The sequence below is a fragment of the Chenopodium album genome, chromosome 10 (assembly GCF_948465745.1).
Source record: "Chenopodium album chromosome 10, dcCheAlbu1.1, whole genome shotgun sequence".
In the NCBI taxonomy this organism is placed as follows: domain Eukaryota; kingdom Viridiplantae; phylum Streptophyta; class Magnoliopsida; order Caryophyllales; family Amaranthaceae; genus Chenopodium; species Chenopodium album.
This window is the reverse complement of record NC_137843.1, coordinates 1,830,222-1,852,517: the sequence shown is the minus strand read 5'-3', so window position 1 is coordinate 1,852,517 and position 22,296 is coordinate 1,830,222. Positions and strand designations below refer to the sequence as shown.

General features: G+C 34.3%; 3 protein-coding genes across 3 annotated transcripts; 2 read left to right on the top strand and 1 right to left on the bottom strand.

Moving 5' to 3' along the window:
• On the bottom strand, nt 1-2,122 carry LOC145561901 (pentatricopeptide repeat-containing protein ELI1, chloroplastic-like). Its single transcript, XM_081622027.1, has one exon. It carries the CDS (start codon nt 2,120-2,122, stop codon nt 221-223), a length of 1,902 nt encoding a protein of 633 aa, XP_081478153.1. The 3' UTR covers nt 1-220.
• Nucleotides 2,123-8,532: 6,410 nt separating this feature from the next.
• On the top strand, nt 8,533-9,258 carry LOC145563065 (zinc finger protein 7-like). Its single transcript, XM_081623474.1, has one exon. It carries the CDS (start codon nt 8,644-8,646, stop codon nt 9,184-9,186), a length of 543 nt encoding a protein of 180 aa, XP_081479600.1. The 5' UTR covers nt 8,533-8,643; the 3' UTR covers nt 9,187-9,258.
• Nucleotides 9,259-16,482: 7,224 nt separating this feature from the next.
• On the top strand, nt 16,483-21,188 carry LOC145561898 (putative indole-3-acetic acid-amido synthetase GH3.1). The gene is made up of 4 exons (XM_081622025.1): nt 16,483-16,906; nt 17,373-17,474; nt 19,544-20,332; nt 20,463-21,188. The coding sequence occupies exons 1-4, from the start codon at nt 16,623-16,625 to the stop codon at nt 21,028-21,030; spliced, it is 1,743 nt and encodes a 580-aa protein (XP_081478151.1). The 5' UTR covers nt 16,483-16,622; the 3' UTR covers nt 21,031-21,188.
• Nucleotides 21,189-22,296: the final 1,108 nt, after the last annotated feature.

Sequence of the window (22,296 nt, the reverse complement as noted above, 5' to 3'; positions counted from 1 at the left end):
TGATTTTTCTAGCTGCTTGTTGCTGAAGTTTTCTTGGCTGTTTGCGTTGTTTTCTTCATCCAATTTAAAGCTTATATTTTTGCCTGTTTGCTTGGATGCTGCGTGAGGGATTGATTTTGGAGATTTGTATTTAGTATCATATTTTGGTATATACTAGTAATTTCATACATTGGACAACAACTCTGCATAATTTGAACTCTTCAAACATGGTCTTTCTTAATTACCAATAATCTCCACAAGAACACATGCCATTTTCGAAATGGTGGAATCGGTTCCTATCCCTCACAATTATCTTGCGTCCTGTAATCTTTGAGATCAACTTCGTAACTACATGACAATCTGAACATACGCGAAGGTTCTTCACAATCTTGATTGTAGTTCCTGGAGAAGTGCTAATTAAGCCAAAGGCAATAGCAAGTCTCTCACTATGAACTCCCAAAGATTGCTCTTTCTCCTCCTCCGCACCGTCACGTAGTACAGTCTCTGTCTGAGGGGAGTAACCATGATCTTTTAACCACTTATACATCTCTTCTAGCATCTTATAGATGTCTTTGCTCTTCGGATGTCTCAAATCTCCAGCAAGAAACTCATGTACCTTGTTATTTACCTCAATAGAACTACAACCAGGTTCCTTCTGTATCCCCCTCTCTTTCATCATGGCCCTCACATTGGCTACACCATCCCAGTCCCCTACTCCTGCATATATGTTCGATAGAAGAACATATGTCCCGTCACTTGCTAGGTTTCTGCTGACAAGAAACTTGGCAATTTCCTCTCCTAGAGAATTATTTCCATGTAGACGGCAAGCACCTAGCAATGTTCCCCAAAGAACAGGATCAGGATCGGCATTCATGCATTTGATAAGGTTATAAGCTTCCTCTAAATGCCCAGCACGCCCAAGAAGATTTACCATACATCCATAATGCTCGACCTTCGGTTCAAGATTGTAAGCATCCTTCATCAGAGAAAAAAACTCCTTTCCTTCAGACACCAAGCCAGCATGAGCACAAGCATTCAGGACACCGATAAAGGTGATATCAGTAGGGTGAAATCCCTTCTCGCGCAGCTCATCAAATAACTGCAATGCCTCTTGGCTAAACCCGTGCATTGCATACCCTACAAGCATCGAATTCCATACAACAACATCCTTCCCTGTTATACCATCAAACACAAGTCTCGCATCCTCCAAACTACCACATTTAGCATACATATCAACAAGAGCCGTACCCACATGAACATTAACTTGAATTCTGTTATTGACAATGTAAGAATGAACCCATCTACCCAACTCAAGTGCCCCAAGTTGCCCACAGGCAGATAATACTGATAAAACAGTTATTTCGGTAGGCTTCAATTTCGCCTTCAACATTTTCCGAAAAAGCACCAATGCATCATTAGGCCTTCCATGTTGAGCATACCCATCAATCATCACATTCCAACACACCACATCCTTCTCCACCATCCCATCAAACAGCACTCTAGCATCATCTAGATGCCCGTGCTTTGCATAACAAGTTAGCATCGTGGTCACTGCGACCAAACTTCTCTCAGGCATTGTGTCGAACAGTTGGCGTGCAGAAACCAAATCCCCACCTTTAGCATACACATCCAAAATCCCAGTTCTTACAAACAAATCCCCATCAATTCCAAACCTAATTGCTTGCGAATGGAGTAAAACCCCATCTTTAATCAAGCAAGATTTCAAAAGGGAAGAGAAAGTGAAGACATTGGGTTCAACACCTTGAGTTAACATCTGAACATATAATTCAAAAGCCTGAAGATGCAATCCGCGAGAAGAATGAGCATTGATGATGGCAGTATATAAATATACATCTGGGTTTGCAGTCTTTTTGAAGAGAGAGAAAGATCGCTCAAGATGGCCAATAGAAGAGTAAGTCTTTTGAAGCTTGAAGTTCAAAATGGGGTTGTTTTCGTGCCCGTGCCGGATAATTACGGCGTGGATTTGGAGTAAATGGGTGAGATTCCTGCATTTGTCGAGTAAAAATGCGAGTTTTTCCGGCGGTGGGCGGTGGCTTGATGGTGGAGATAGGTTGTTAGCATGGGCCGTGCGGCTGGTTAGGGGTGGTGATGATTGGGATGTGAACAGAGGAGAGGAGGACATGGCGTTTGTTACAAGTGGATTAGTTGATTTTTACCAGTTATTCAAAAATAAAGCGCCATTTGTAACGAAATATTTGAGAAAAGACTTGTTAATATGGCATATTAACCAGTCTCGTTTATATGAGGGCGCAACGGTCATTTTCACCTTCTTAGTAAGGGCAAAATTATAAATATGTGAGAGGATCGTTAACTTCCAAAATGCCGGCGTTTAAATGGGGGTTGTAATAGTACAATGATAGTGTGTTCTTCATCGTTTTTCGTCGTCCAGTTTCAGTGGAATTTTGAAGCTCACACACATGTTCAATGGAGAAGAAAGACAAATCCTACCATTTGAGGTTAACCGTACCCTTTCTTTCTCCATATTTGTTAGGGTTTTTTCGCTTAATATTGCGGCGAAGCCGCCGAAACGGCAAACGATGACAAAGAAGATGGTGGGGTGTGAGCAGAACGCGACGAAGAAGATAGTGGGGTGTGAGAGGAAGAAGATGATGTTTCTACAACGAGGTTCAATTGACTTTGTAAATACAAAATAATAGGCAGATCAAGAATTAAAAAGAATAGTTAACTTTTGTTAATAACGTGAAATTATCTGCCAACTCAGCAGCAAAATAAATTAGCAATAAAATAATAGCAGCAACCTCTCAAAATTGCAATATTGCCAATATATTAACATATTTTGTTAATATGAAATATTAACTGGGCATTGCCCGAAATATTTTGGTATCAAACTAAATTGTTGGTTGATTTAATGACAATGAGTATGGAAGGTTTGTGAGCCATTGCCAAATTCTGCTCACTTCGATTAGATAAGGCATTCATGTAGCGGGGTGAAACGGGTTAGGTCAATTCTATGCAGAGGTTACAAAAATTTCTCATTTTTATAATATGATATGACTCACGTATTTTATAAGTTTTATGGATTACGAGTACATAAATTGGCCTTTAATATGGAGTATTGTATTTGTTAATTACCCATAATCCCAATACTCCATACTAACTTAAGCTGGAGTATGAAAAATGTAATTTCGAATGCAATTAGAAAATCGCGAAATATTAAGATGTTATTTTGCTTGTTAAATTATCCCCTCCCCTCCTTTTTTTTTTGAAACAACTAATATGTCACCTTGTAACAGTCTCCGTCCATTAGATAGAGTTATGCAAATGTTTATTGATCAAGTACTTGAATAAACATCGATATCGGTATTGAATATATCCAATACGAAGTATACCACTAACATTAATATTCGGTATTTATAGGTGTGATATGATATAGTTCAACTGCTCGCACTTTCAAATATCACATAATTTATTAAATACCCAAAAAGATTTCATAGTAGAAAATTAGGAGTTTGAACCCTATTAAGCATTAAGAATTTAGGAGTTTAAACCCTATCAACTTGTCTAATTATCAACATTTTAATGTAGTTTTGACTCTATTTAGTCCGATATCACCTAATAAAGTCATTAGCAAACATTTTACCAATTTACAGTAGATTAATGAGAAAAATAATTAGGAAGGAAACTATCGAAGATAACTTTGATCTAAAATATAGTTTTGGACCTTTTGGTTAGCCCTTGACTTGGTTATTACCATATCTGATATCCCCATAAACCCTACATTTGAGTAAACCCTCCTCACTCAACTCTGAGCAAGCAATTCAGCACCCAAAACTGAAAACAAACAACAATGGCGTGGAGAAGTGGATCCTTCTCAAGGTCTTTCCTCAACGCAACCAGATCTCCTTCCATCCGCCCTTCCACCGCCTTCCGCCGCCCTCCTTCGCCTCTTCTCCCTAATTCCGCTCGCAATTCTCGCCGTCTCTCTTTCACCAACCCTAGGTACCAATTTTCCGCTCAATTTTTTCAATTCAATGCTTTTTCATTCTAATTTCTGCAAAATTTGATGAATTCCTTCATCAATTGTTCAGGAGCGTTGAAGTGTTGGGATGCGCGCAATCGTTGATGCCGATGCATTCAATGGTGGTCGATACTCGATTGACGTCTTACATTGCAGTCGACGCTAGGGCTTTTTGCGAGTTGTCTCAGGGTACCTTCTGTCGCACTTGTCAAGATCGCTAATTTTCTCTCTCCTTTCCCCTCTCTCTATTTCTCTCACACTTAGTGAGTCTCAATTTTTTGTGCTCGTTTTGCTTTTCCTTTATTGTTCATTTCAATTGCTTTTATGCTGTTGAGATTTGCTGCATTTTTGTACGGTTCCATTTTGTAGTAATTGGATTAGCTTAGATTAGATTGACATTGGATGAATTTAGATTAGAATGACATTAGGATGAACTTAGATTAGAAGGACATTGGATGAATTTAGATTAGAATGACATTGGCTGAACTTAAAATTACATTATGTTTAGAAGTTTGGGAATCGGGACTTAGTTGATGTTAAAGCTCTTTGCATCTTTGAATTTGGTGATTTATTTGTAATTTTCAGCTGTTAAGAGCAACTCCAATGGCAAGCTAATTTGACAATTAGCTTGGCATGCTACATAAGCTTTTAAGCTAATTGTCATTATAGCTACTTTGAACTCCAATGACTAGCTATTAGCTTACAATTTAAATGAATTTCACCTCCTTAATTAACTTTTTATATTTCATTTTATTGATTCTGTTTTTTATTTTCTTTGGTAAGTTTTGACAAAGCTAATTTGTTTAGCCAAACTAATTGCATTTTCTAGCTTCAATGGTCAAGGTAATACCTAGGGATTATTTAATATTGCAAGCAAGTCCCTAGCTACAACCATTGGAGTTGCTCTAAGTGAATGGGATATAAGATATATTTGGACATTATACCAGATACAATTGAAGTGTTTGGATTTGTTTAGTTGACCAAGAATATTGACAGGTTTCTGTGTGCCTTGATCTTTGATATTTCCATTACTTGTAAAAACAATTTCTTTTGGGCCAATTGGAAGACAACTTGCATTGTTTTGACTTGCTAGATGCCAAATTGCATCCAATGTCTTTATTGAGAAAGGAGTGAGAAGTCTAAGATGCAGAGGTTTTTTGGAGCTCAGGAACGACTGTATTAGGTCATGGGCGACATGGCACTGGCATGTGCATCAGTTGCACAAGATGCACTGTTTTTTAAGAGAAAAAATGCCTGTCATTATTTTCTTTTTAGATGGCACATCTGTAAGGAATTCTAGTATGAGAATAGGGAAATGAAGAACAATAATGTGATTTTTTTTTTTTAGTTATGGTCGTCACGCCTTCACATGCCCCTCATAGATCCAAAGAAAGGCTAGATGCTAAGCCTTTAGCCCTTAGCCTTTAAGTACAACTGATTACCATAAGAATGCATATCGGGGTTTGTATTTGATATAAATTAGTTTGAACTCTTGTCACTTCTTTTGTTCTCCAAGCGAGGGAGATTTGTCAAGAAAAGAATTGAGATCTTAGGTTCTTTTGCTCCCCCTCCTTTCTCTCTTGATGTGTAAGTACTGTAAGGGACAGATTTGCTTTTCTTGAAAATAGGAAGGTGTTTTTGTGTTATAGTTATTGTGATTTTTCATTTCACATTAAGTATATATGTTGTACCCAAAATACACCGATGTGTACTTGAGTCCTAGTAAGTAGTAACATAGGTAACAATAACAACGACGACAATAGCCAAAACAAAGCCTTATTCCCAAAAGGTTGGGTTTGGCCGCATAAACCCAAAACTTATCTCTCTTGGTAATCCAAGGAAATTCTTTTCCTCAATTCGCATCTACTTCATGCTTTTGCAAACCCGTAATCGTCTTGTCGTTCTTTTTTCCTCTATCCAAGTCTAAAGGTGTTAATTCGGGTGTTCGAATTAGACACTTGGGTTCGGTGAGGTTAGGTCGCATGAGGTCCACTTTTAAATTTAAGGCATGCTAAATTATTGTGTCCATACAAGTCAAAATCTGATTTTTTTTTTTTTTTTTTTTTTTTTTTTTTTGTGTCGGGTTTGGGTTGGGTCTGCCTGATTTGCTTTTGACACCTCTATACAAGTCATGTTTGGCCATGGATTTCTTTTGAGATATAACATAGGTAATAACCATTGATGTGTATTCCTTGGATATTTAGATTGTATAGTTGTAAATATTTGTTGATTGTTGTTTTTGCTAGCACTTTGTTGGATTAGGATAAGGCTTCTCTCCCTAGGGACATGGGCATTTGTTGAACTTCAAAGAACACAATACTGAATGTAGTAACCATTAAGCAACGTGGAACAAAAGAAGCATAATTTTGTATTATGAACTGAGTTACTGAACAAGAAACCTATATAGAGTTCCTTTCCAAAATAAAATAAGGTACAAGAAATGTGATGTCAGATTCTAGTGTATTTGAGCTGTGAAGATCATCTTAATTCTTAATTCTGCTGACATTCTTGTCTTCCAGATTATGTTTATAACCGTTTGACTCATGTTGTGCGCATGCACCATGCACTTTTACATTATTGTAGATGATTTTTTTCTTAATATATTTTGTTAACCTTTTAGGTACTTAAATTGCCTAGTTGGTGAAGGGGAAAAAAAAAAGGAATTCTCTCAGTTGATGGCAGTTGAATTGGTGCATGGAACACTCCAACTTGCAGTAGGCTGCTGGATTAACTATAAGTAGGTTTCATCTATACTTTCCTAGGTTCTGTTGGGAAGTTTACTTTCAATAACCTTATGAACTTGTGAAAATCAAGTTAGATTTTTCTTGAATACTTATATAAATAATCTTTTTAACATTACTTTATGTAGGTGATTTTTTTTTTTAAATTAAAATTATTGAAGGGATTGATGGTACGGAGTACCCCATTTAGTCAGTTTTTTGTTGCTTGCTTCCGCTTGCATTTATACTTTTTTACCCCATTTGTGTATACTGTGGCTCAAGATTTTTATATTCCCTCCTTCCCTCCCTTCCCATATCTGGGATGAAGATCGTTCTATGACTCTTATCACTCTGTTAGATTTATGATTAGTTCTTCAAGTAGTATTAACCTAGGAATCATATTACTTGATTACTGGAGATGCTACTGTGAGTCAGTCTTTAATTTGCTGTGATATGCAAAGGATTATTTATTTATTTATTTATTATTTTTTTTTTAAAAAAAAGAAAGGAATGGTTTTTATAGTGTCTCTTTCAGAATGAAGGGTGTGTTAAGGGATAAGAAAAAGACTCTGGAAGCTGGACTCTAGCTGCATTAGCTATGGGACACCATTTTGTGTTAATATGTTGTCTCATGTAATAATACTCGTATAAATATAGAATTTATTGTAATGTAGACCAGACACAGTGCTGACCAAGGAGCCTTAGAAACTTTGATCTTATCTTGCTACCCTGTTTGATTAGGTTAGTTATCAGATAGTTCCTTTTTGATCAAATTCAAAGAATTTATTGATCAAAACTAGAATACACAGTGGTAATTTGGGGGGCTCCAATTGGGGAAGAACCGAAGAATAGACATCCATCTTGAAGTATATGCTATGCAAGTTTTCAACTTGCTAACTTTACTAGGATGCCATACAAAATTTGAAGCACAAAAGCAGCTATAGCAATAGGAATATTCTTCTTTAAAATTGAAACACTTGTACTGTATTTTTTGAGTAATTTATGTTTTTCTGTAGGGTGAATTTCCAGTGTTTTATTATTATTATTATTATTATTATTATTATTATTATTATTATTATTATTATTATTATTATTATTATTATTATTATTATTATTATTATTATTATTATTATATTTTTATTTTTATTTATTTATTTTTTTTGGTCAATAGGAGGTCAGATTTAAAAATTAGTAATGTGTTGCATTTACTGAATGAAAATGTTAAGCGCGGTCTTTAAGGATTATGGGTCAGAATTTTAATGGAGTAATACTGAACTCTTTCTCATAAGTACAAAATGTATGAGGCAGAGCTGCAAGATGGAATAAAGAACTGCAGATGATTGGTAAACAATGCCGATATTTTCTGGCTGTGATTCCAAGTATCTTATTAGAATGAACTCAAGAATATAAGACCATAAAGATCTATTAATTTCTGTACATGTAAATGTGGGGCTGTCCAAATTATAGCAATTTGCCCTCATTCTTAACAGGCTTACAGAAACTATGGGGCAGAAGCAGGAAGCTGCTTTTGCAACACATCTTTCTCCTTGGAAAGAAGAATCTTGATCAACTGTAGTTACTCCAAAACATTTGAAAAGGTTAGGAAAAGCAGTATGAATAAATCCCACCATCCCAACTACCAAAGAATCTTATTCTTCAATAATTATAGTCCTACTTGATTTGGGATATAAAGAGGGAGTTGATGATGGAACCAAAATCCTGACACAAACCTGCTGCACTTAAAGTTGAGATAAGGTATTTTTTGATGATAATATTCAGAAAGTTATATATATATATATATATATATATATATATATATATATATATATATATATAGAAGCATCCTTTCCACTAGGATCTTTAAGATGCTTCATCTTTCCTACTCTTATTTAAGAGTACGCATGTCTAGTCCTCCCTGCAAGAAGAAAAATTGTCGGATTTAAAATGGTTTTAGAGAGGGAAGATGGTCGAAACCAAACTGTCAACAATGATCAAAACGAGATCAATGTTGAGATAGGTAATTGGTTAAGCCTAAGCTTTATTACAGCTGAGGCAGATTCAGATTGTGGTGGTACGATTAAGACTTTTAATTGCAGTTTTTGCCAAAGGAAGTTTTTTAATTCACAAGCGCTTGGTGGCCATCAGAATGCACACAAGAGAGAAAGAGATGAAGCTAGGAGGCATAGACTATTGATGAAAGAAATTAGGTCAGTGTCACCTGTTTGCAGTGTTCGAGTCGTTAGGTCACTTGGTATTCAGCCGCATTCACTCATTCAAAAGTCGGTCAGCAGACAGAGATTGATGTCGAGTGAATCTCGGTATAATGAGTTCAGCTGTGGGTTTGGAACCACATGGAGTGGTAATCTATACAGGCCTGAAGAAGATATGGCGGCGTTGGTTTGGCCTAGAAGTTTTCGGATTCCAAAACAGCAGCCTTGCAAGAAATTCATGAATCATAATGAGATTGACTTGAATCTTAGCTTATGATCATGGTTTGTTCTTCTTCAAGCTGTAGGCATAAATAGAAACTTCAATTCTGGTGCTAAGCCGTAAGTTAATGTAGTCTTTTTTTTTTTTTTTTTTTTTTTTTTTTTCCTTTTTTCAAGATGGGATGATCTCTAGAGCCAAACAAACCTAATTAACCTGACCCAAAACATGTGCCTCTTAATACTTGGTTATTCTACGCTATACTTTCTTCTAAGCAATACTGGTGATCGTACTTGAGTTTGGTTACTTTAAGATAATCTCAGGGTAAATAATAACTAGCTTAATTATTGTAGCCTTTGAGGCTTTGAACAGTTGTACTGGCTTACCTCAGTTCAGAACATTTACAGTATTCATCTTGTTACTTACCGAAATTACAAGTTTACAACTCTACCCCACCTTAATGCTTTTTTTTTTTTTTTTTTTTTTTTTTTTTTTTTTTTTTTTTTTTTTTTTTTTGTGACAAACGCTGTGGCAGCTAAGAATGTGAATTTAACTTTTAACTTTAAGGTTGTAGCAATTAAAACTATAGTGCTTATTATTGTGACCTTTGTTATGATTATGAATAGTAGATGATTTTGTTTCTCTGATTACCGACTAATCGGTTACTGGTCTAGGCAAAAGAGGTTATTCTTTAGCTTTCTTTGCATTTTGTAATTTTAGAGTTATATGTATCAAACATGTATGAGTTAGAAGAGTACTCCTTAAACTGGAATTTTTTGGTGATTTTTTTTTTTTTTTTAAAAAAATTTTAATTTATCAATTTCTCATAGAGGTGATAAGTCTTGTAACGATACCTAACTTTCTCGTGAGCCACCTAAACTAGACCTAGAAAACCACATCTTGAGTGAACTAGACATGACTTCAAGGTTTGCTCGAGACTTAAATGAGCCGATTTTTTAAGGGCATGTTATTTGATGGCTCTCTGATCAATCTTGTTACTCCGTAAATCCGTAATTTGATGGGTACGCAACAACAAGTCTTTGACAATAAATTATGTGCTTGTGCATTATGATGATGGCTCGGAACTTCAGAGTCCTTTCTGAAGGAGTAAAAGGACTTCATAGCTCAAGTTGAAGCAATAGGTTACGTATATGTGTTGTTGCCCATTTTTGGTTGTTTTGCTTCTCGAAAAAAAAAAAAAAAAACATTTTCATTCTTTTTTAAGCTGTAGTGTTTGGTGATTCGTTCATTTTTTGCTTAAATGTGTGGATTTGTCTCCTAAAAGCATGAATGAAATAGATAAACTGCCCCTACAACTTTGGTTGACAAAATATTATATTTGGTGGAATCCAGGGAAGGATCAAACTTCTTGCAATCTTGCAAAATACATGCTTTGTGAAAATTTCTTTTTAATATTCAACACCCTATTTTTTCAAGTAAGAACAAATCCCTCGAAACAAGGAAAAATTCTACAAATATCCTACTTTTTTTAATTTTGAAATGTATAGTGTGGAATATCTGCTTTCTAGTCTCTACCACCAAACAAGGAAAGAAAAACGATACAAATGAAGGAAAATTACAATCTCATACAAGATGTTATTTTTGTTTTTTCCTCCAACTAAAATAATATTTGTTGTATTTTTTGAGATTTCAAAAAAAAATAATTTTATTTCTTAACATTGAATAATATACATCTAAATTTATAGATGTGTTATCACCTGATCAAAGTTATTGAGAGAATATAAAAGACAACAATTAAGATAGAACGACCTTTATGCTAGTTCCTCGACCGGTCCAAATAATTTTTAGCCTCTATTCTACAGTGCAATTTGTCATTCAAAGCCGTAAACATCCTTGACCTAATTAAGGCTCCTCTAATTAAAAATGATAGCTGTAGCAATTGCCCATAATATAATTTGCAAAGCTAAGTAGCTTGGCAGTATTTAATTAAGAGTCTAATGGTAGATTGTATCACGTGAAACTTGTTGGAACCACAACTACATGGCTAGAGTACAAATGACAGCTTGATCGCAAAATTTAGCACTCCAAGAATGATTCGAAATGTCCTCATTTATGCAGGCATACTGAATCCAATAACCACTACTTTTTGCTCACATACCTCGTTGTACATATGTACATACCTCTTATAATAAAAATTAAAAATAATAACAAGAATTACTTGTACTATAACATTATCGATGCTTTTATAAATAAAATAATGGCTAGGTAGCCTAAATTCCCAACAAATTACATTTAGCTTCACTTTATTAGCTGGAAAATACAAGTATATACAATAAATAGTGTTCATTTTAGCTAATTAATTTTGCTTGAGTTTTGTTTATTAACTTCGAGATTTATGAGCATTGTCAGAGTATCAAGTGGTTAGGATTATGAGGGGAGAAAAAAAAAAAAAAAAAAAAAGGCAAAGCAGTAGTATGTAGAGAATGCTAGAGACAGTAGAGAGTGCTAGAGCAGTGTGTTAAGTCTGATTAAGGCTTTGTGACTGGAGTCATATTTAGGCTCATAACGATCCTTAGCACTAAAGCTTACAAGTTTAAGTACTTCAAATACTTTATACCTACTATCGAACATGTCTATACATACTTAATACAAATATAATATAGTAAGCGGGTGGATGCCAATTACTATTGGTGGTATAAAATTTGGATCGGGGTTGATAGTCAAGATCTATGATCAATCTTGTATACCAAATACATCATTTGTCATTCGTGACATTATATATACTATAAGAATGATGTGAAATTGTGGATTTTGATTCTTCCTACACAATATTTTGTCAAAACTCAAAACAACAAATCAACACCCAGGAGGCTAATGTGGTCTAAGACTATGACTTTTAAAAAAAAAAAAAATTATTATGAAGTACTCATATTATTTATATTAAAGGTTCAAATTACAAAGTAAATTGTGCATCTAGCAAAGACGCATTATTTTTTCTCTCTTAACTTTTTTTTTTTTTTTCCCTGAAGAACTTCTTAATGATATTATGATTTTTTTTCCCCCCACAAAATACTTATCAAGACAGTTGCCAAATATCATATAAAAATAAATAAATCATACAACTATATTATTAATGATTAAATAAAAATCCTATTCAGAGAAAGGCAACGCAAAGAGATTCCCCTTTTTTGATAATTGATATAACCTTCCGGTAGTAAAATCTCATCCAAGTGCTTTAACATGTTACATAATCAGCAAAAAACAACCAAGACATGCACAAGTTAATTGGACCATTTTTGTTTAGCGTCATACCTAATTAGCCAATCACTTTCACTAAATGTAATAATCATTTATAATAAAATGTCATTAGGGGCGGCTTAAGCCGAGTTAGTAGGAGACATTAAGAATAAATTAAGCTTATTTTATACTCCGTGTAGTAGATTACTATGTATATAGCTATACATTATTGTTCAATTTTTATATATCGTCTATGTATATGCCTTGACGCCTTGTAGTCTTTGGACACTACTACTTTTTACAATTCAAATGCTACATTGAGTGGTTATATGTAGTTTTAAGTTGAAAACTTGATAATATAATGTACCATATTGAAGGAATCTTTTGAAAAATGCTAGCACTAAACATAGACCACGATAATAATTCTAAGAATTTGGTAAAGTTGTCTAGGTTAGAATAGTTAGATAAACAGTCCATTTACGTGATACGAAAATGTCGAAACATGGACTTTTTTTCAACCACAAATACATGATGATAGCATGTTTCATGCTGCATGCCAGTCAACAAAGGACTTATTCATTGAAAGTTGTTACTTGCAAGAAACAATTAATCTCTGGTGAATTTGTGGATTGATCAAAGCCAAATACGAAGTACTTCATAACATACAAAAATAACTAATTGGAAAATAATTGAGGCACTGTTCTTTTGTTTAGTGATTATGATGAGGATTTATTTTAGTGATAGAGATTCAGAGATACAAGTCATATGTTTGGTAGTAAGCCAATAGCTTTTAGACTATCGATCTTTTAATGTTTAGACTATGTCAAAACACTAATAACCCACATACACATATTCGGCAATGAAGCGTGTAAGGGGAGTAATAAATGTTGTTGTAGCATTAGTGAAACATTATCGCTTTTGAGCTTTGACCTTAATCGTAACTTACATCTGACAAAAATTATATGGATAAATGACCTCTGGCACGTTGCTAATCAAGTATATATGTTGGGTTGCAGCGATGAGATTATACCATAAATTCTTCGGATTGCAGCGATGAGATTATACCTTAATCAAGTATATATGTTGGGTTGCAGCGATGATATAATGACTTCCAATAACGCATTTTGCTAATGCGTTATTGGAAGTCATTATATCATATTTACAATAGAAATATTAAACAAAAATATTCTCCTCAATAAATTCTTCGGATCTCCTCATCGAGTTTAATCAATCAAAACATAGGTTTACTAAAAAAAAAAACCTACAAATTTGCTTCTTTATGAATTCAAGTTTAAAATTCATTCATGTCATAGTACATAATTACTGTAGTAAGTAAACTCTTACATACTGCAACAACCTAACACATGCAGACCAGGGTTACAAAAAAACCTAGACTGGACATTTAAAGGCAAACACAACTTTAATAAATGATGAAGATGTTGGTTGAAAGTATGGGATGTGAAAAATAAAAGAGCTATCCACTAACAAAAATGGTCACGTTGTGTTGACAGTTTAAATGTATGATTTCGATCAGTCGGTTTCCATTTTCAGGTTCAATGTTTTTAATCTTGCATGGGTCTAATATCAACAGTATAACACATTGTGACAACTGAACTTTGTCCCAACACATTTAAACATTCTGAACGGTCTTTCAGAAATTAAAGTTTTTATTCTGCTACATGCAATTACATGCAACTTTGCTTTGCCCTTATCTATCAGTCACTCACAAAAAATAAAAAAGGTAGAAATAATTTAATTTACGTGTCTTTTTGTTTGGTATGGGAGTCGCCTGGCACAAAATAGATCATACACCTTATAAAAAAACTACCTATAGTTCTACATGCAAATGTGCAAAGTGCAATAGATGTATCACCTTATAAAAAAACATATTATAATAACATGATAAAAACACTATACGTTTCATACATCTTAGTATTTTACCCAGATATATGTAAAGCTATATACAAGTGATACAACCAGGCTTTCTACCAATTGGCATGCGGAGCAATAAGAATATAGACAATATTCGATTTTATGTATAATACATTTGAATTAAGGTTAGTTTTAATCAACTAGCTAGACTATGGAGCAATTGACAAGCATTTACATTATTTTGACATTGATTAGTAAACACTTACAATATTACTAAAAGTAAAGGTATTACAAGTAGCATTGGTTGAAAAAATATTATTGAACTTGATAATTTGTAATTAGATTATGGATAAGTTTTAAATTTTATTTGTCATTTTAAAACAATATGACTAGTTTTCACTTGTATTATTGATGCGCAAGAGAATCACTTGTAATTTTGTGTTTATATTATATTATGTATTAATGCAGATTATATGTGATGTATTTAACAAATAAATGGAATTATTATAAACGAATCTTTCAAATAGTGAGTTTGTTCTAATGATTAATCATATATGTAATTTTTTTTATCACGGAGTAAGCATATATGTAACTAAATTGAATTAATCTAAATTTTACTTAAATAACATTAGTTGAATTATTGTTACTGCTTCAGTGGTGCTATTATTGATAAGCGTTACTTTAGGTTTTAAATAATATTATGAACTTCTAAATAATGACATTCAACGTGAAATAACAATAAAACATGATCGTTTAAAGATTTTATAATAAATGCATATTCAATTCCTCGAATAAGATTAAACATATAGTCTGTACGTAAATCAAAGATGACGAATTTATAAGGCCATTATACACATTTCAATATAGTTTATTTTGTAAAGATTTTTATCATACATACATTTTAATTAATTATGTAACAATAAAATGACGAATGGATAACTTTGTACCCGTAGTATATAATTACCAAAAATGGCGAACAACTCACGTAAGAATAGAAAAGTCACAACTCAAAACAAAGGGTTGTAATGTACAAAATACACAAGAGCTGAACGTAGCAAAATGGTACATTGGTACTAATACAATGCCTGTCTTATGTGCCGTTTCCGCCGGCAGGCCATCGTTGTCGTTGGTCAGCAGCCTCTTCTGAGGTTTCCCAACTCTTATCCTTTGAAAGCTTCGTGGTCCGTTCAACTCGTATGCCCGACAAAATCAACTGACTTGACCCCTTCAATGGTCCCACATGTCCCCTTAACCTTACGCCTAGTGGGCCCTCATGCCCCCCTCTTAGCCCTACAATCTTTGCATAAAATAATATAGAGAAACAAAGATATTCATCATCTCTTCGAGAATATTATCACGGATATCGAAAAAAAAAACAAAAGTTTTGTAAATTTTAGCAGTACACTCAATGCTAAAGGTCAAGGATTTGAATTTTGGAATTTATAGAAGATTCTTATCAAGACAATTACAATTACTTAATCATGCATGCTACACAAATAGTACTGTTAACCATAAGATAATAAGGTTTTGGATCTATATTAATTTAGTCAATGAATAAATAAACATTGGATAATGACTAATGATCTTTGGTTGTTAAATTTCAAACGTAGTAGTTTTTGTTGATTCTGTAAAATCAGTAAGGGTTTGAAATTTTACACGATGAATTTTCCAAGATGTATCATGAACATTACATTAGTCAATACTCATACTATTAAAGCCAAAATTAACTTTTCTTAAGTTGCATAACATCTTAAAAGTCAGAAAAACATTTACAAACAAGCCCATATACTAATTAAGTTGTCCAAAAGACAACAACACACAAAAATGACAAAACTTGGAATTAAAAAAAACATATACTCAAAATCTATAATTACAGTTTTGTTTAATAATTTTCCTAGTACGGAGTTATTTTATTTGAAGGACGGCTAGAATAGCTTTACAAAAAAAAAAAAATTTAAACATGCAGGAAAAAAAAAAAAAAAAAAATCAATGTCATATCATTTGGGCTTATTGTTCCAAAATCTTCATTGACTACTATTATGGCAACTATTATTATGATTAATTGATTATAACTCTAATATCAACCAATCAAAAAAATTAAAAATAGATGTCACTGTAATTAAAAATGGAATTAGTACATAGGTATTTTAGTCAAGTGCCACAATTCACAAGTAACAAGTTTACTTGTCCCTCTTCCTTGTGGCAACTTTTTACGTGTACCATGACGTCTTTTATCTTACGTTATAGCCTTTTTGGCCCTATATAAACTCCTTCGCTCTTTTCATTCTCCCATACTCACTTCAACCAATATTCACAAGAACTTCCCAATTTACTTGGCTAAAAAAAAAAAAAACTCAGCTTTCAGCAATATTTTTATTACATTAAATTTCTTTTATTTTGCAACATTATTTTTACGACGATAAACAATGGCGAGAAGAGAGAAAGATTTGGCTGCGTTGCAGTTCATTGAAGAGGTGACGAGCCAATGTGAGGAGGTGCAAAGGGAGGTTTTGGCTCATATTTTGAGCCGAAACGCCGACACCGAGTACTTGAAACGATATGGGATGAAAGGGTGTGTTGATGTTGAGACATTTAAGAATAAGGTTCCAGTGGTGACGTACGAGGATATTCAGCCTGATATCCAACGTATTGCGAATGGGGATTTTTCTCCTATTCTTTGCGCTCAACCAATCACCGAATTTCTTACAAGGTAACATCCTTTAATTGATCAATAATACGGAGTATGTTTTATTCGCAACTTTTTACTACTAGTATAGAAAGTCTATGACGACAATTATCTTATGTTGTTAAAAAACTTATTTTTATTTTACACTTATTTTCTAAAATGATTGCCTAATCACAGTTCGCTAACAAAAGAAAAGAAAATTTTAATTGAGTACGTACCTTATACATACAGGAGGAGAGTATGATATATTGATACACTCATTAATGTAATGTAAAGTCAAAAAATGTGGTGATTTGACTTTCAATTCCTTTATTGAACGTAGTCAATAATTAAGAACTGATAGATTCTGGTCGAAATTGACCAACTTAAATGAAATAACCTACGGCAGAAGAAAAAAAAAAAAAAAACTGCATTAATATAATTACCAAGTAGTTGATGTTTAATTATCCAAATAATTAGTAATTAGAGATTAATTGGGCGATTATTGCAGCTCTGGAACTTCAGCAGGAGAGAGAAAATTGATGCCAACAACTGCTGAGGAGATGGATAGGAGGCAGCTGCTTTACAGCCTTCTCATGCCTGTTATGAACCAGTAAGTCCTTTTAATTTCCTCCACTACTCAAATATGGACTAATTTATTCATTCACTTAAATTTTGATTATATATATTAATATATCAGTACAACTTTATTATAAAATCATACATTTACTACTAATAGAAATTTGCTAATTCAATTTATTGCATTAATTAAAGAACACGCTTCTGAAATTAGCTAAAAATATATCCTTTTTTCTTGGAAAATTTATTGAAAACCATTTTATAAAAACCAATTTTTGTTGAAAAACATCTTGTAAATTTTTTTTTGTCAAAACACACCTGTTTTAAATTTTTTTGTTGAATCCCACCACTTTTCGGATTTTGACTATTAATTGACATTTCCGGCGTTAATTAGCATGTCCACCTCACGTGACCCACTTAACCCTATTTTTTTATTATTTTCCCCCTTTCCCTCCATTCATTCCCCCTTCGTCACTTACATATTCCGTGCAATTGTATAAAAGGCTATAAAAACCAAATTATGATGAAGAGGAGTGACGAAGAGGGGAATGAATGGAGGGAAAGGGGGGAAAATAAAAGAAAAGTGGAGTTAAGTGAGTCACTTGAGGTGCACATGTTAGTCAACACCGAAAATGAAAGTAATTATTTGGAACCCGGGGAAATGATAGGACTTAACAAAAAAAAAAATTAAAACAGATGTGCCTTGATAAAAATTTTTTTAAAACAGATGTGTTTTGACAAAAAAAAATAAAATTATAAGATGGTTTTCAACAAAATTTGGTTTTTATAAAATGGTTTTCAACAAATTTTCCTTCTTCTTTATACTTTTTCACCTTGTGTTTTCCGGAAAGAGACTACTAAATTTTACAAATAAAATGCTCTTTTACACCATACTTCAGATATATAACTGTGCTTTTTTCTTTGTTGTTTGCTTTTGTTTTTCCTTATTGTATATATTTGGTATTTTCTTTCACATATAGTTAAGTAGGACGTGATATGCCCAATAAAAGGCTATTTTGTTTTTTACCACCTCACAAAAACACGAAAATCTCTTTTACCACCTCCCAAAAAAAGTATTTTACTTTACCACCTCATAAAAAACACGAATATAGGTTTTACCACCACTTAACTGATTCCGTTTAAGAATTCGTTAAGTGGGCCCATAAAGCCACGTGTCGTGCTATTATTGGCCAAAAAAAGAAAAAAATAAAAAAAAAAGAAAAAAAAATTAAAAAACTCTAAAGCTACCCAGCCACCGCCACAGCGCCACCACCACGCCACCACCTAACCCACAACTACCCCCCGAACCTACCACTGGCGGCGCAACTCCACCCCCTCCCTCTTCCAACCCACCTGAACGCCCCCTTCCATCTCCCGCAACCGCAATCGACCCAAAAACCACCAACCCACAACCCTCAATGACCACGAATCCCCCCAAAATAGCCACGATTTCGGCCACAAATGGCCGAAATCGGCCGGTTAAGGCCACTCAGCCTTAAAACCGGCCGATTTCGGCCATTTGTGGCCGAAATCGTGACCGTATTAGGGAAGGAGGGTTTTGGGTTTGGTGGTTTTTGGGGGTGTTACGGTTGCGGGAAAGGGAGGGGGAGGGTTTAGGTGGGTTGGGGCTGGTGGTGCGACGCAGGTGGTGGTTTCGGGGAGTGCTGTGGTGAGTTGGGGGGGAAGGCGGCGGTGGCGCGGGGGTGGTGCCGCGGTGGTGGCCGGAGTAGTTTTAGGTTTTTTTTTGTTTTTTTTTTTAATTTCTCTTTTTTTTTTAACAAATAAAATGCTGACACGTGTTACTGTGGGCCACACTTAACGGAATTTTTGGATGGAAACCGTTAAGTGGTGGTAAAACCTATATTCGTGTTTTTTATGAGGTGGTAAAGTAAAATACTTTTTTTGGGAGGTGGTAAAAGAGATTTTCGTGTTTTTGTGAGGTGGTAAAAAACAAAATTTCCTATTACACACAAATTCATACTTTTGTAAGTTTGTATTAAGAATTTATATTCAATCACCATTCTGCCTTTTTATATTATATAATATAATGCAAAGTAATAATACTCTGACCATAATTATTATTTGATTAATTTGTATCAACAGATACATGCCAGGGCTAGACAAAGGAAAAGGCCTTTACTTCTTATTCATCAAGTCCGAAACAAAAACTCCAGGAGGCCTAGTGGCTCGACCAGTTCTCACAAGCTACTACAAAAGTAGCCACTTCAAGAACCGGCCTTACGATCCTTACAACGTTTATACTAGTCCTAACGAGGCGATACTTTGCCCCGACTCTTTCCAGTCCATGTACACACAAATGTTATGTGGGCTATATGAGCGCCACGAGGTGCTCCGTGTGGGAGCAGTGTTTGCATCCGGCCTCCTCCGGGCCATCCGCTTCCTCCAAGTCCATTTCCACGACCTTTGCCACGACATCACCAATGGAACCCTTAGCTCGATGATCACTAACTCGGGCCTACGAGCTTGCATGAGTAAGATCATGAGGCCCGACCCGGAACTTGCGGAATTCATTATCCATGCATGTGAGGGTGAGAATTGGGAGGGGATAATAAAAAGGATTTGGCCTAATACAAAGTACTTGGAAGTGATTGTGACGGGTGCCATGGCCCAATATATACCAACATTGGATTATTATAGTGGTGGCCTACCTAAGGCATGTACTATGTATGCTTCCTCGGAGTGTTTCTTTGGACTCAACTTGAACCCAATGTGTGCCCCCTCAGAGGTTTCCTACACTATACTACCTAATATGGCGTATTTCGAGTTCATCCCACTCGACGACAACTCGGGCTCTCGGCTTGTAAACTTGGCTGATTTAGAGGTCGGAAAGGAGTATGAGCTTGTAGTCACCACACACTCAGGATTGTACAGGTACTTGAACTTAAATCAATACTCTTAATTAGTTAATGTATTTATAAAGTAGTAATTTTTACTATTATGTTTTTTTTTTCCCAAAGTTCTAATCAGAATTTCTATTTTTCTTTTGCTACCTTACGTATAGGTACCAAGTTGGGGATGTGCTATATGTGACAGGGTTCTACAACTCAGCACCGCAATTCAAGTTTGTTAGGAGGAAGAACGTTTTACTCAGTATCGATTCGGATAAAACTGACGAGTCGGAGTTGCAAAGCGCGATTGAAAGCGCATCAGCTTTGCTCAAACCCTTCAACACAAGCGTTGTTGAGTACACAAGCTATGCGGACACCAAGTCTATACCAGGACATTATGTCCTTTATTGGGAGCTTTTAACAAAAGATCCCACAAATGGGCCAGATCACGAGGTATTGGGCCAGTGTTGTCTAGCCATTGAGGAGGCCCTTAACTCGGTCTACCGACAATGTCGGGTTTCAGATCGGTCAATTGGACCGCTTGAGATCCGAGTGGTGAAGAATGGAACATTTGAGGAGTTGATGGACTATGCAATATCAAGAGGAGCATCAATTAACCAGTACAAAGCACCTAGATGTGTGAATGTCAAGCCCATTGTTGAGTTACTGGACTCTAGAGTAGTTTCGGCCCATTTCAGCCCTTCTATGCCTCATTGGAGCCTACAAAGAGGCCCCATTTAAGCCCATTAAAATGTATCTGTTAGTTTGTTAGCGGACACTGGGCTATAGATAGCAGTATTGTAGCACGTTGTTTGACTTGTACCAGGTGACAGGTGTACATTGTGTTTAATTATCTGTTTTTACAAAAAATAAATTACTTTGTTGTTAATTTTCTTTCATTTTAAGTCTTAATATGTATCATTGTATCACTCAGAATTCCAAAAAGTCGTTACCTTAACATATTGCTTGGTACTACTTGTTTTAGCGCTATAGAATGTCCTAATTGTTATGTGCCTTAATACTAATATATTACAGAATATATCGAGAAAATACAAGTTACGGAGTAATATTTTATATAAACAAAAGTTGTTAATATAAGGGTATAAAACCATTTTCGTTAGTGATTTACGGACAAGATTGTAAATTCAGCAACATTAGAGCTTCTTGGTTGAAGGCTTGAACACTACTATATGTCTTGTTTATAAACAAAAAACAAAAATATTTTGACAGATCATGACATGAAGGCATCCCAAGTCAAAACTACGAGTACTTTTTATTCCGTTGTTGTTTAGAGACTAGAGAGAGAGCTCATACAAGTACTCCATCCGTTTTTTTTAAATGCATTACTTTGACTTTTGTACTATTCAGTATTCACATACTATGATTGACTTAATTTTTTCATTTCTATAACATAAATAAATATTATTATATAATGTATCATTTGATTAGTCATAATGTCTAGTTTTATAATACAATTTTGTTATAATTTTTACTCATAAAAAATTAAAAATATTAATGGTTAAAGTTACGTCTCGGTAAATGTGTCGATCAAAGTAATGCATTTTTTTTAAAAAGAGGAGTATTAAAAATTGCAAAAAATAAATACTTTATTTAAACATAGTAGTTTAGTACTAAGTACATTATTATATAACATCATCTATAATTATATATTAAAAAGCGTTCCTAAAACAGAATATGTTTCACGCGACCAACAAGTCTTAAGTTACAAGTCTTACCACCTTAGCCATCTATTAATTGTGTTTTTTATCCAACAAAATTATAGTTAACTTAGATAAGTTAATCTATGTCTTATTATACTATTTGTTTCCATTATATAATGATTGAGTTTGACAACTAAAAAATGTTTATAGCAAGACTTAAACTCGAAACTAACAAGTCTTTCTATCTAAACCATCAAACTAGATTAGCAAACTAAACAAATACAAACTAGCAACCCAAGGTATCACTCGCGCCACACACTAGTTTTACAATTATAACTGGGTAATA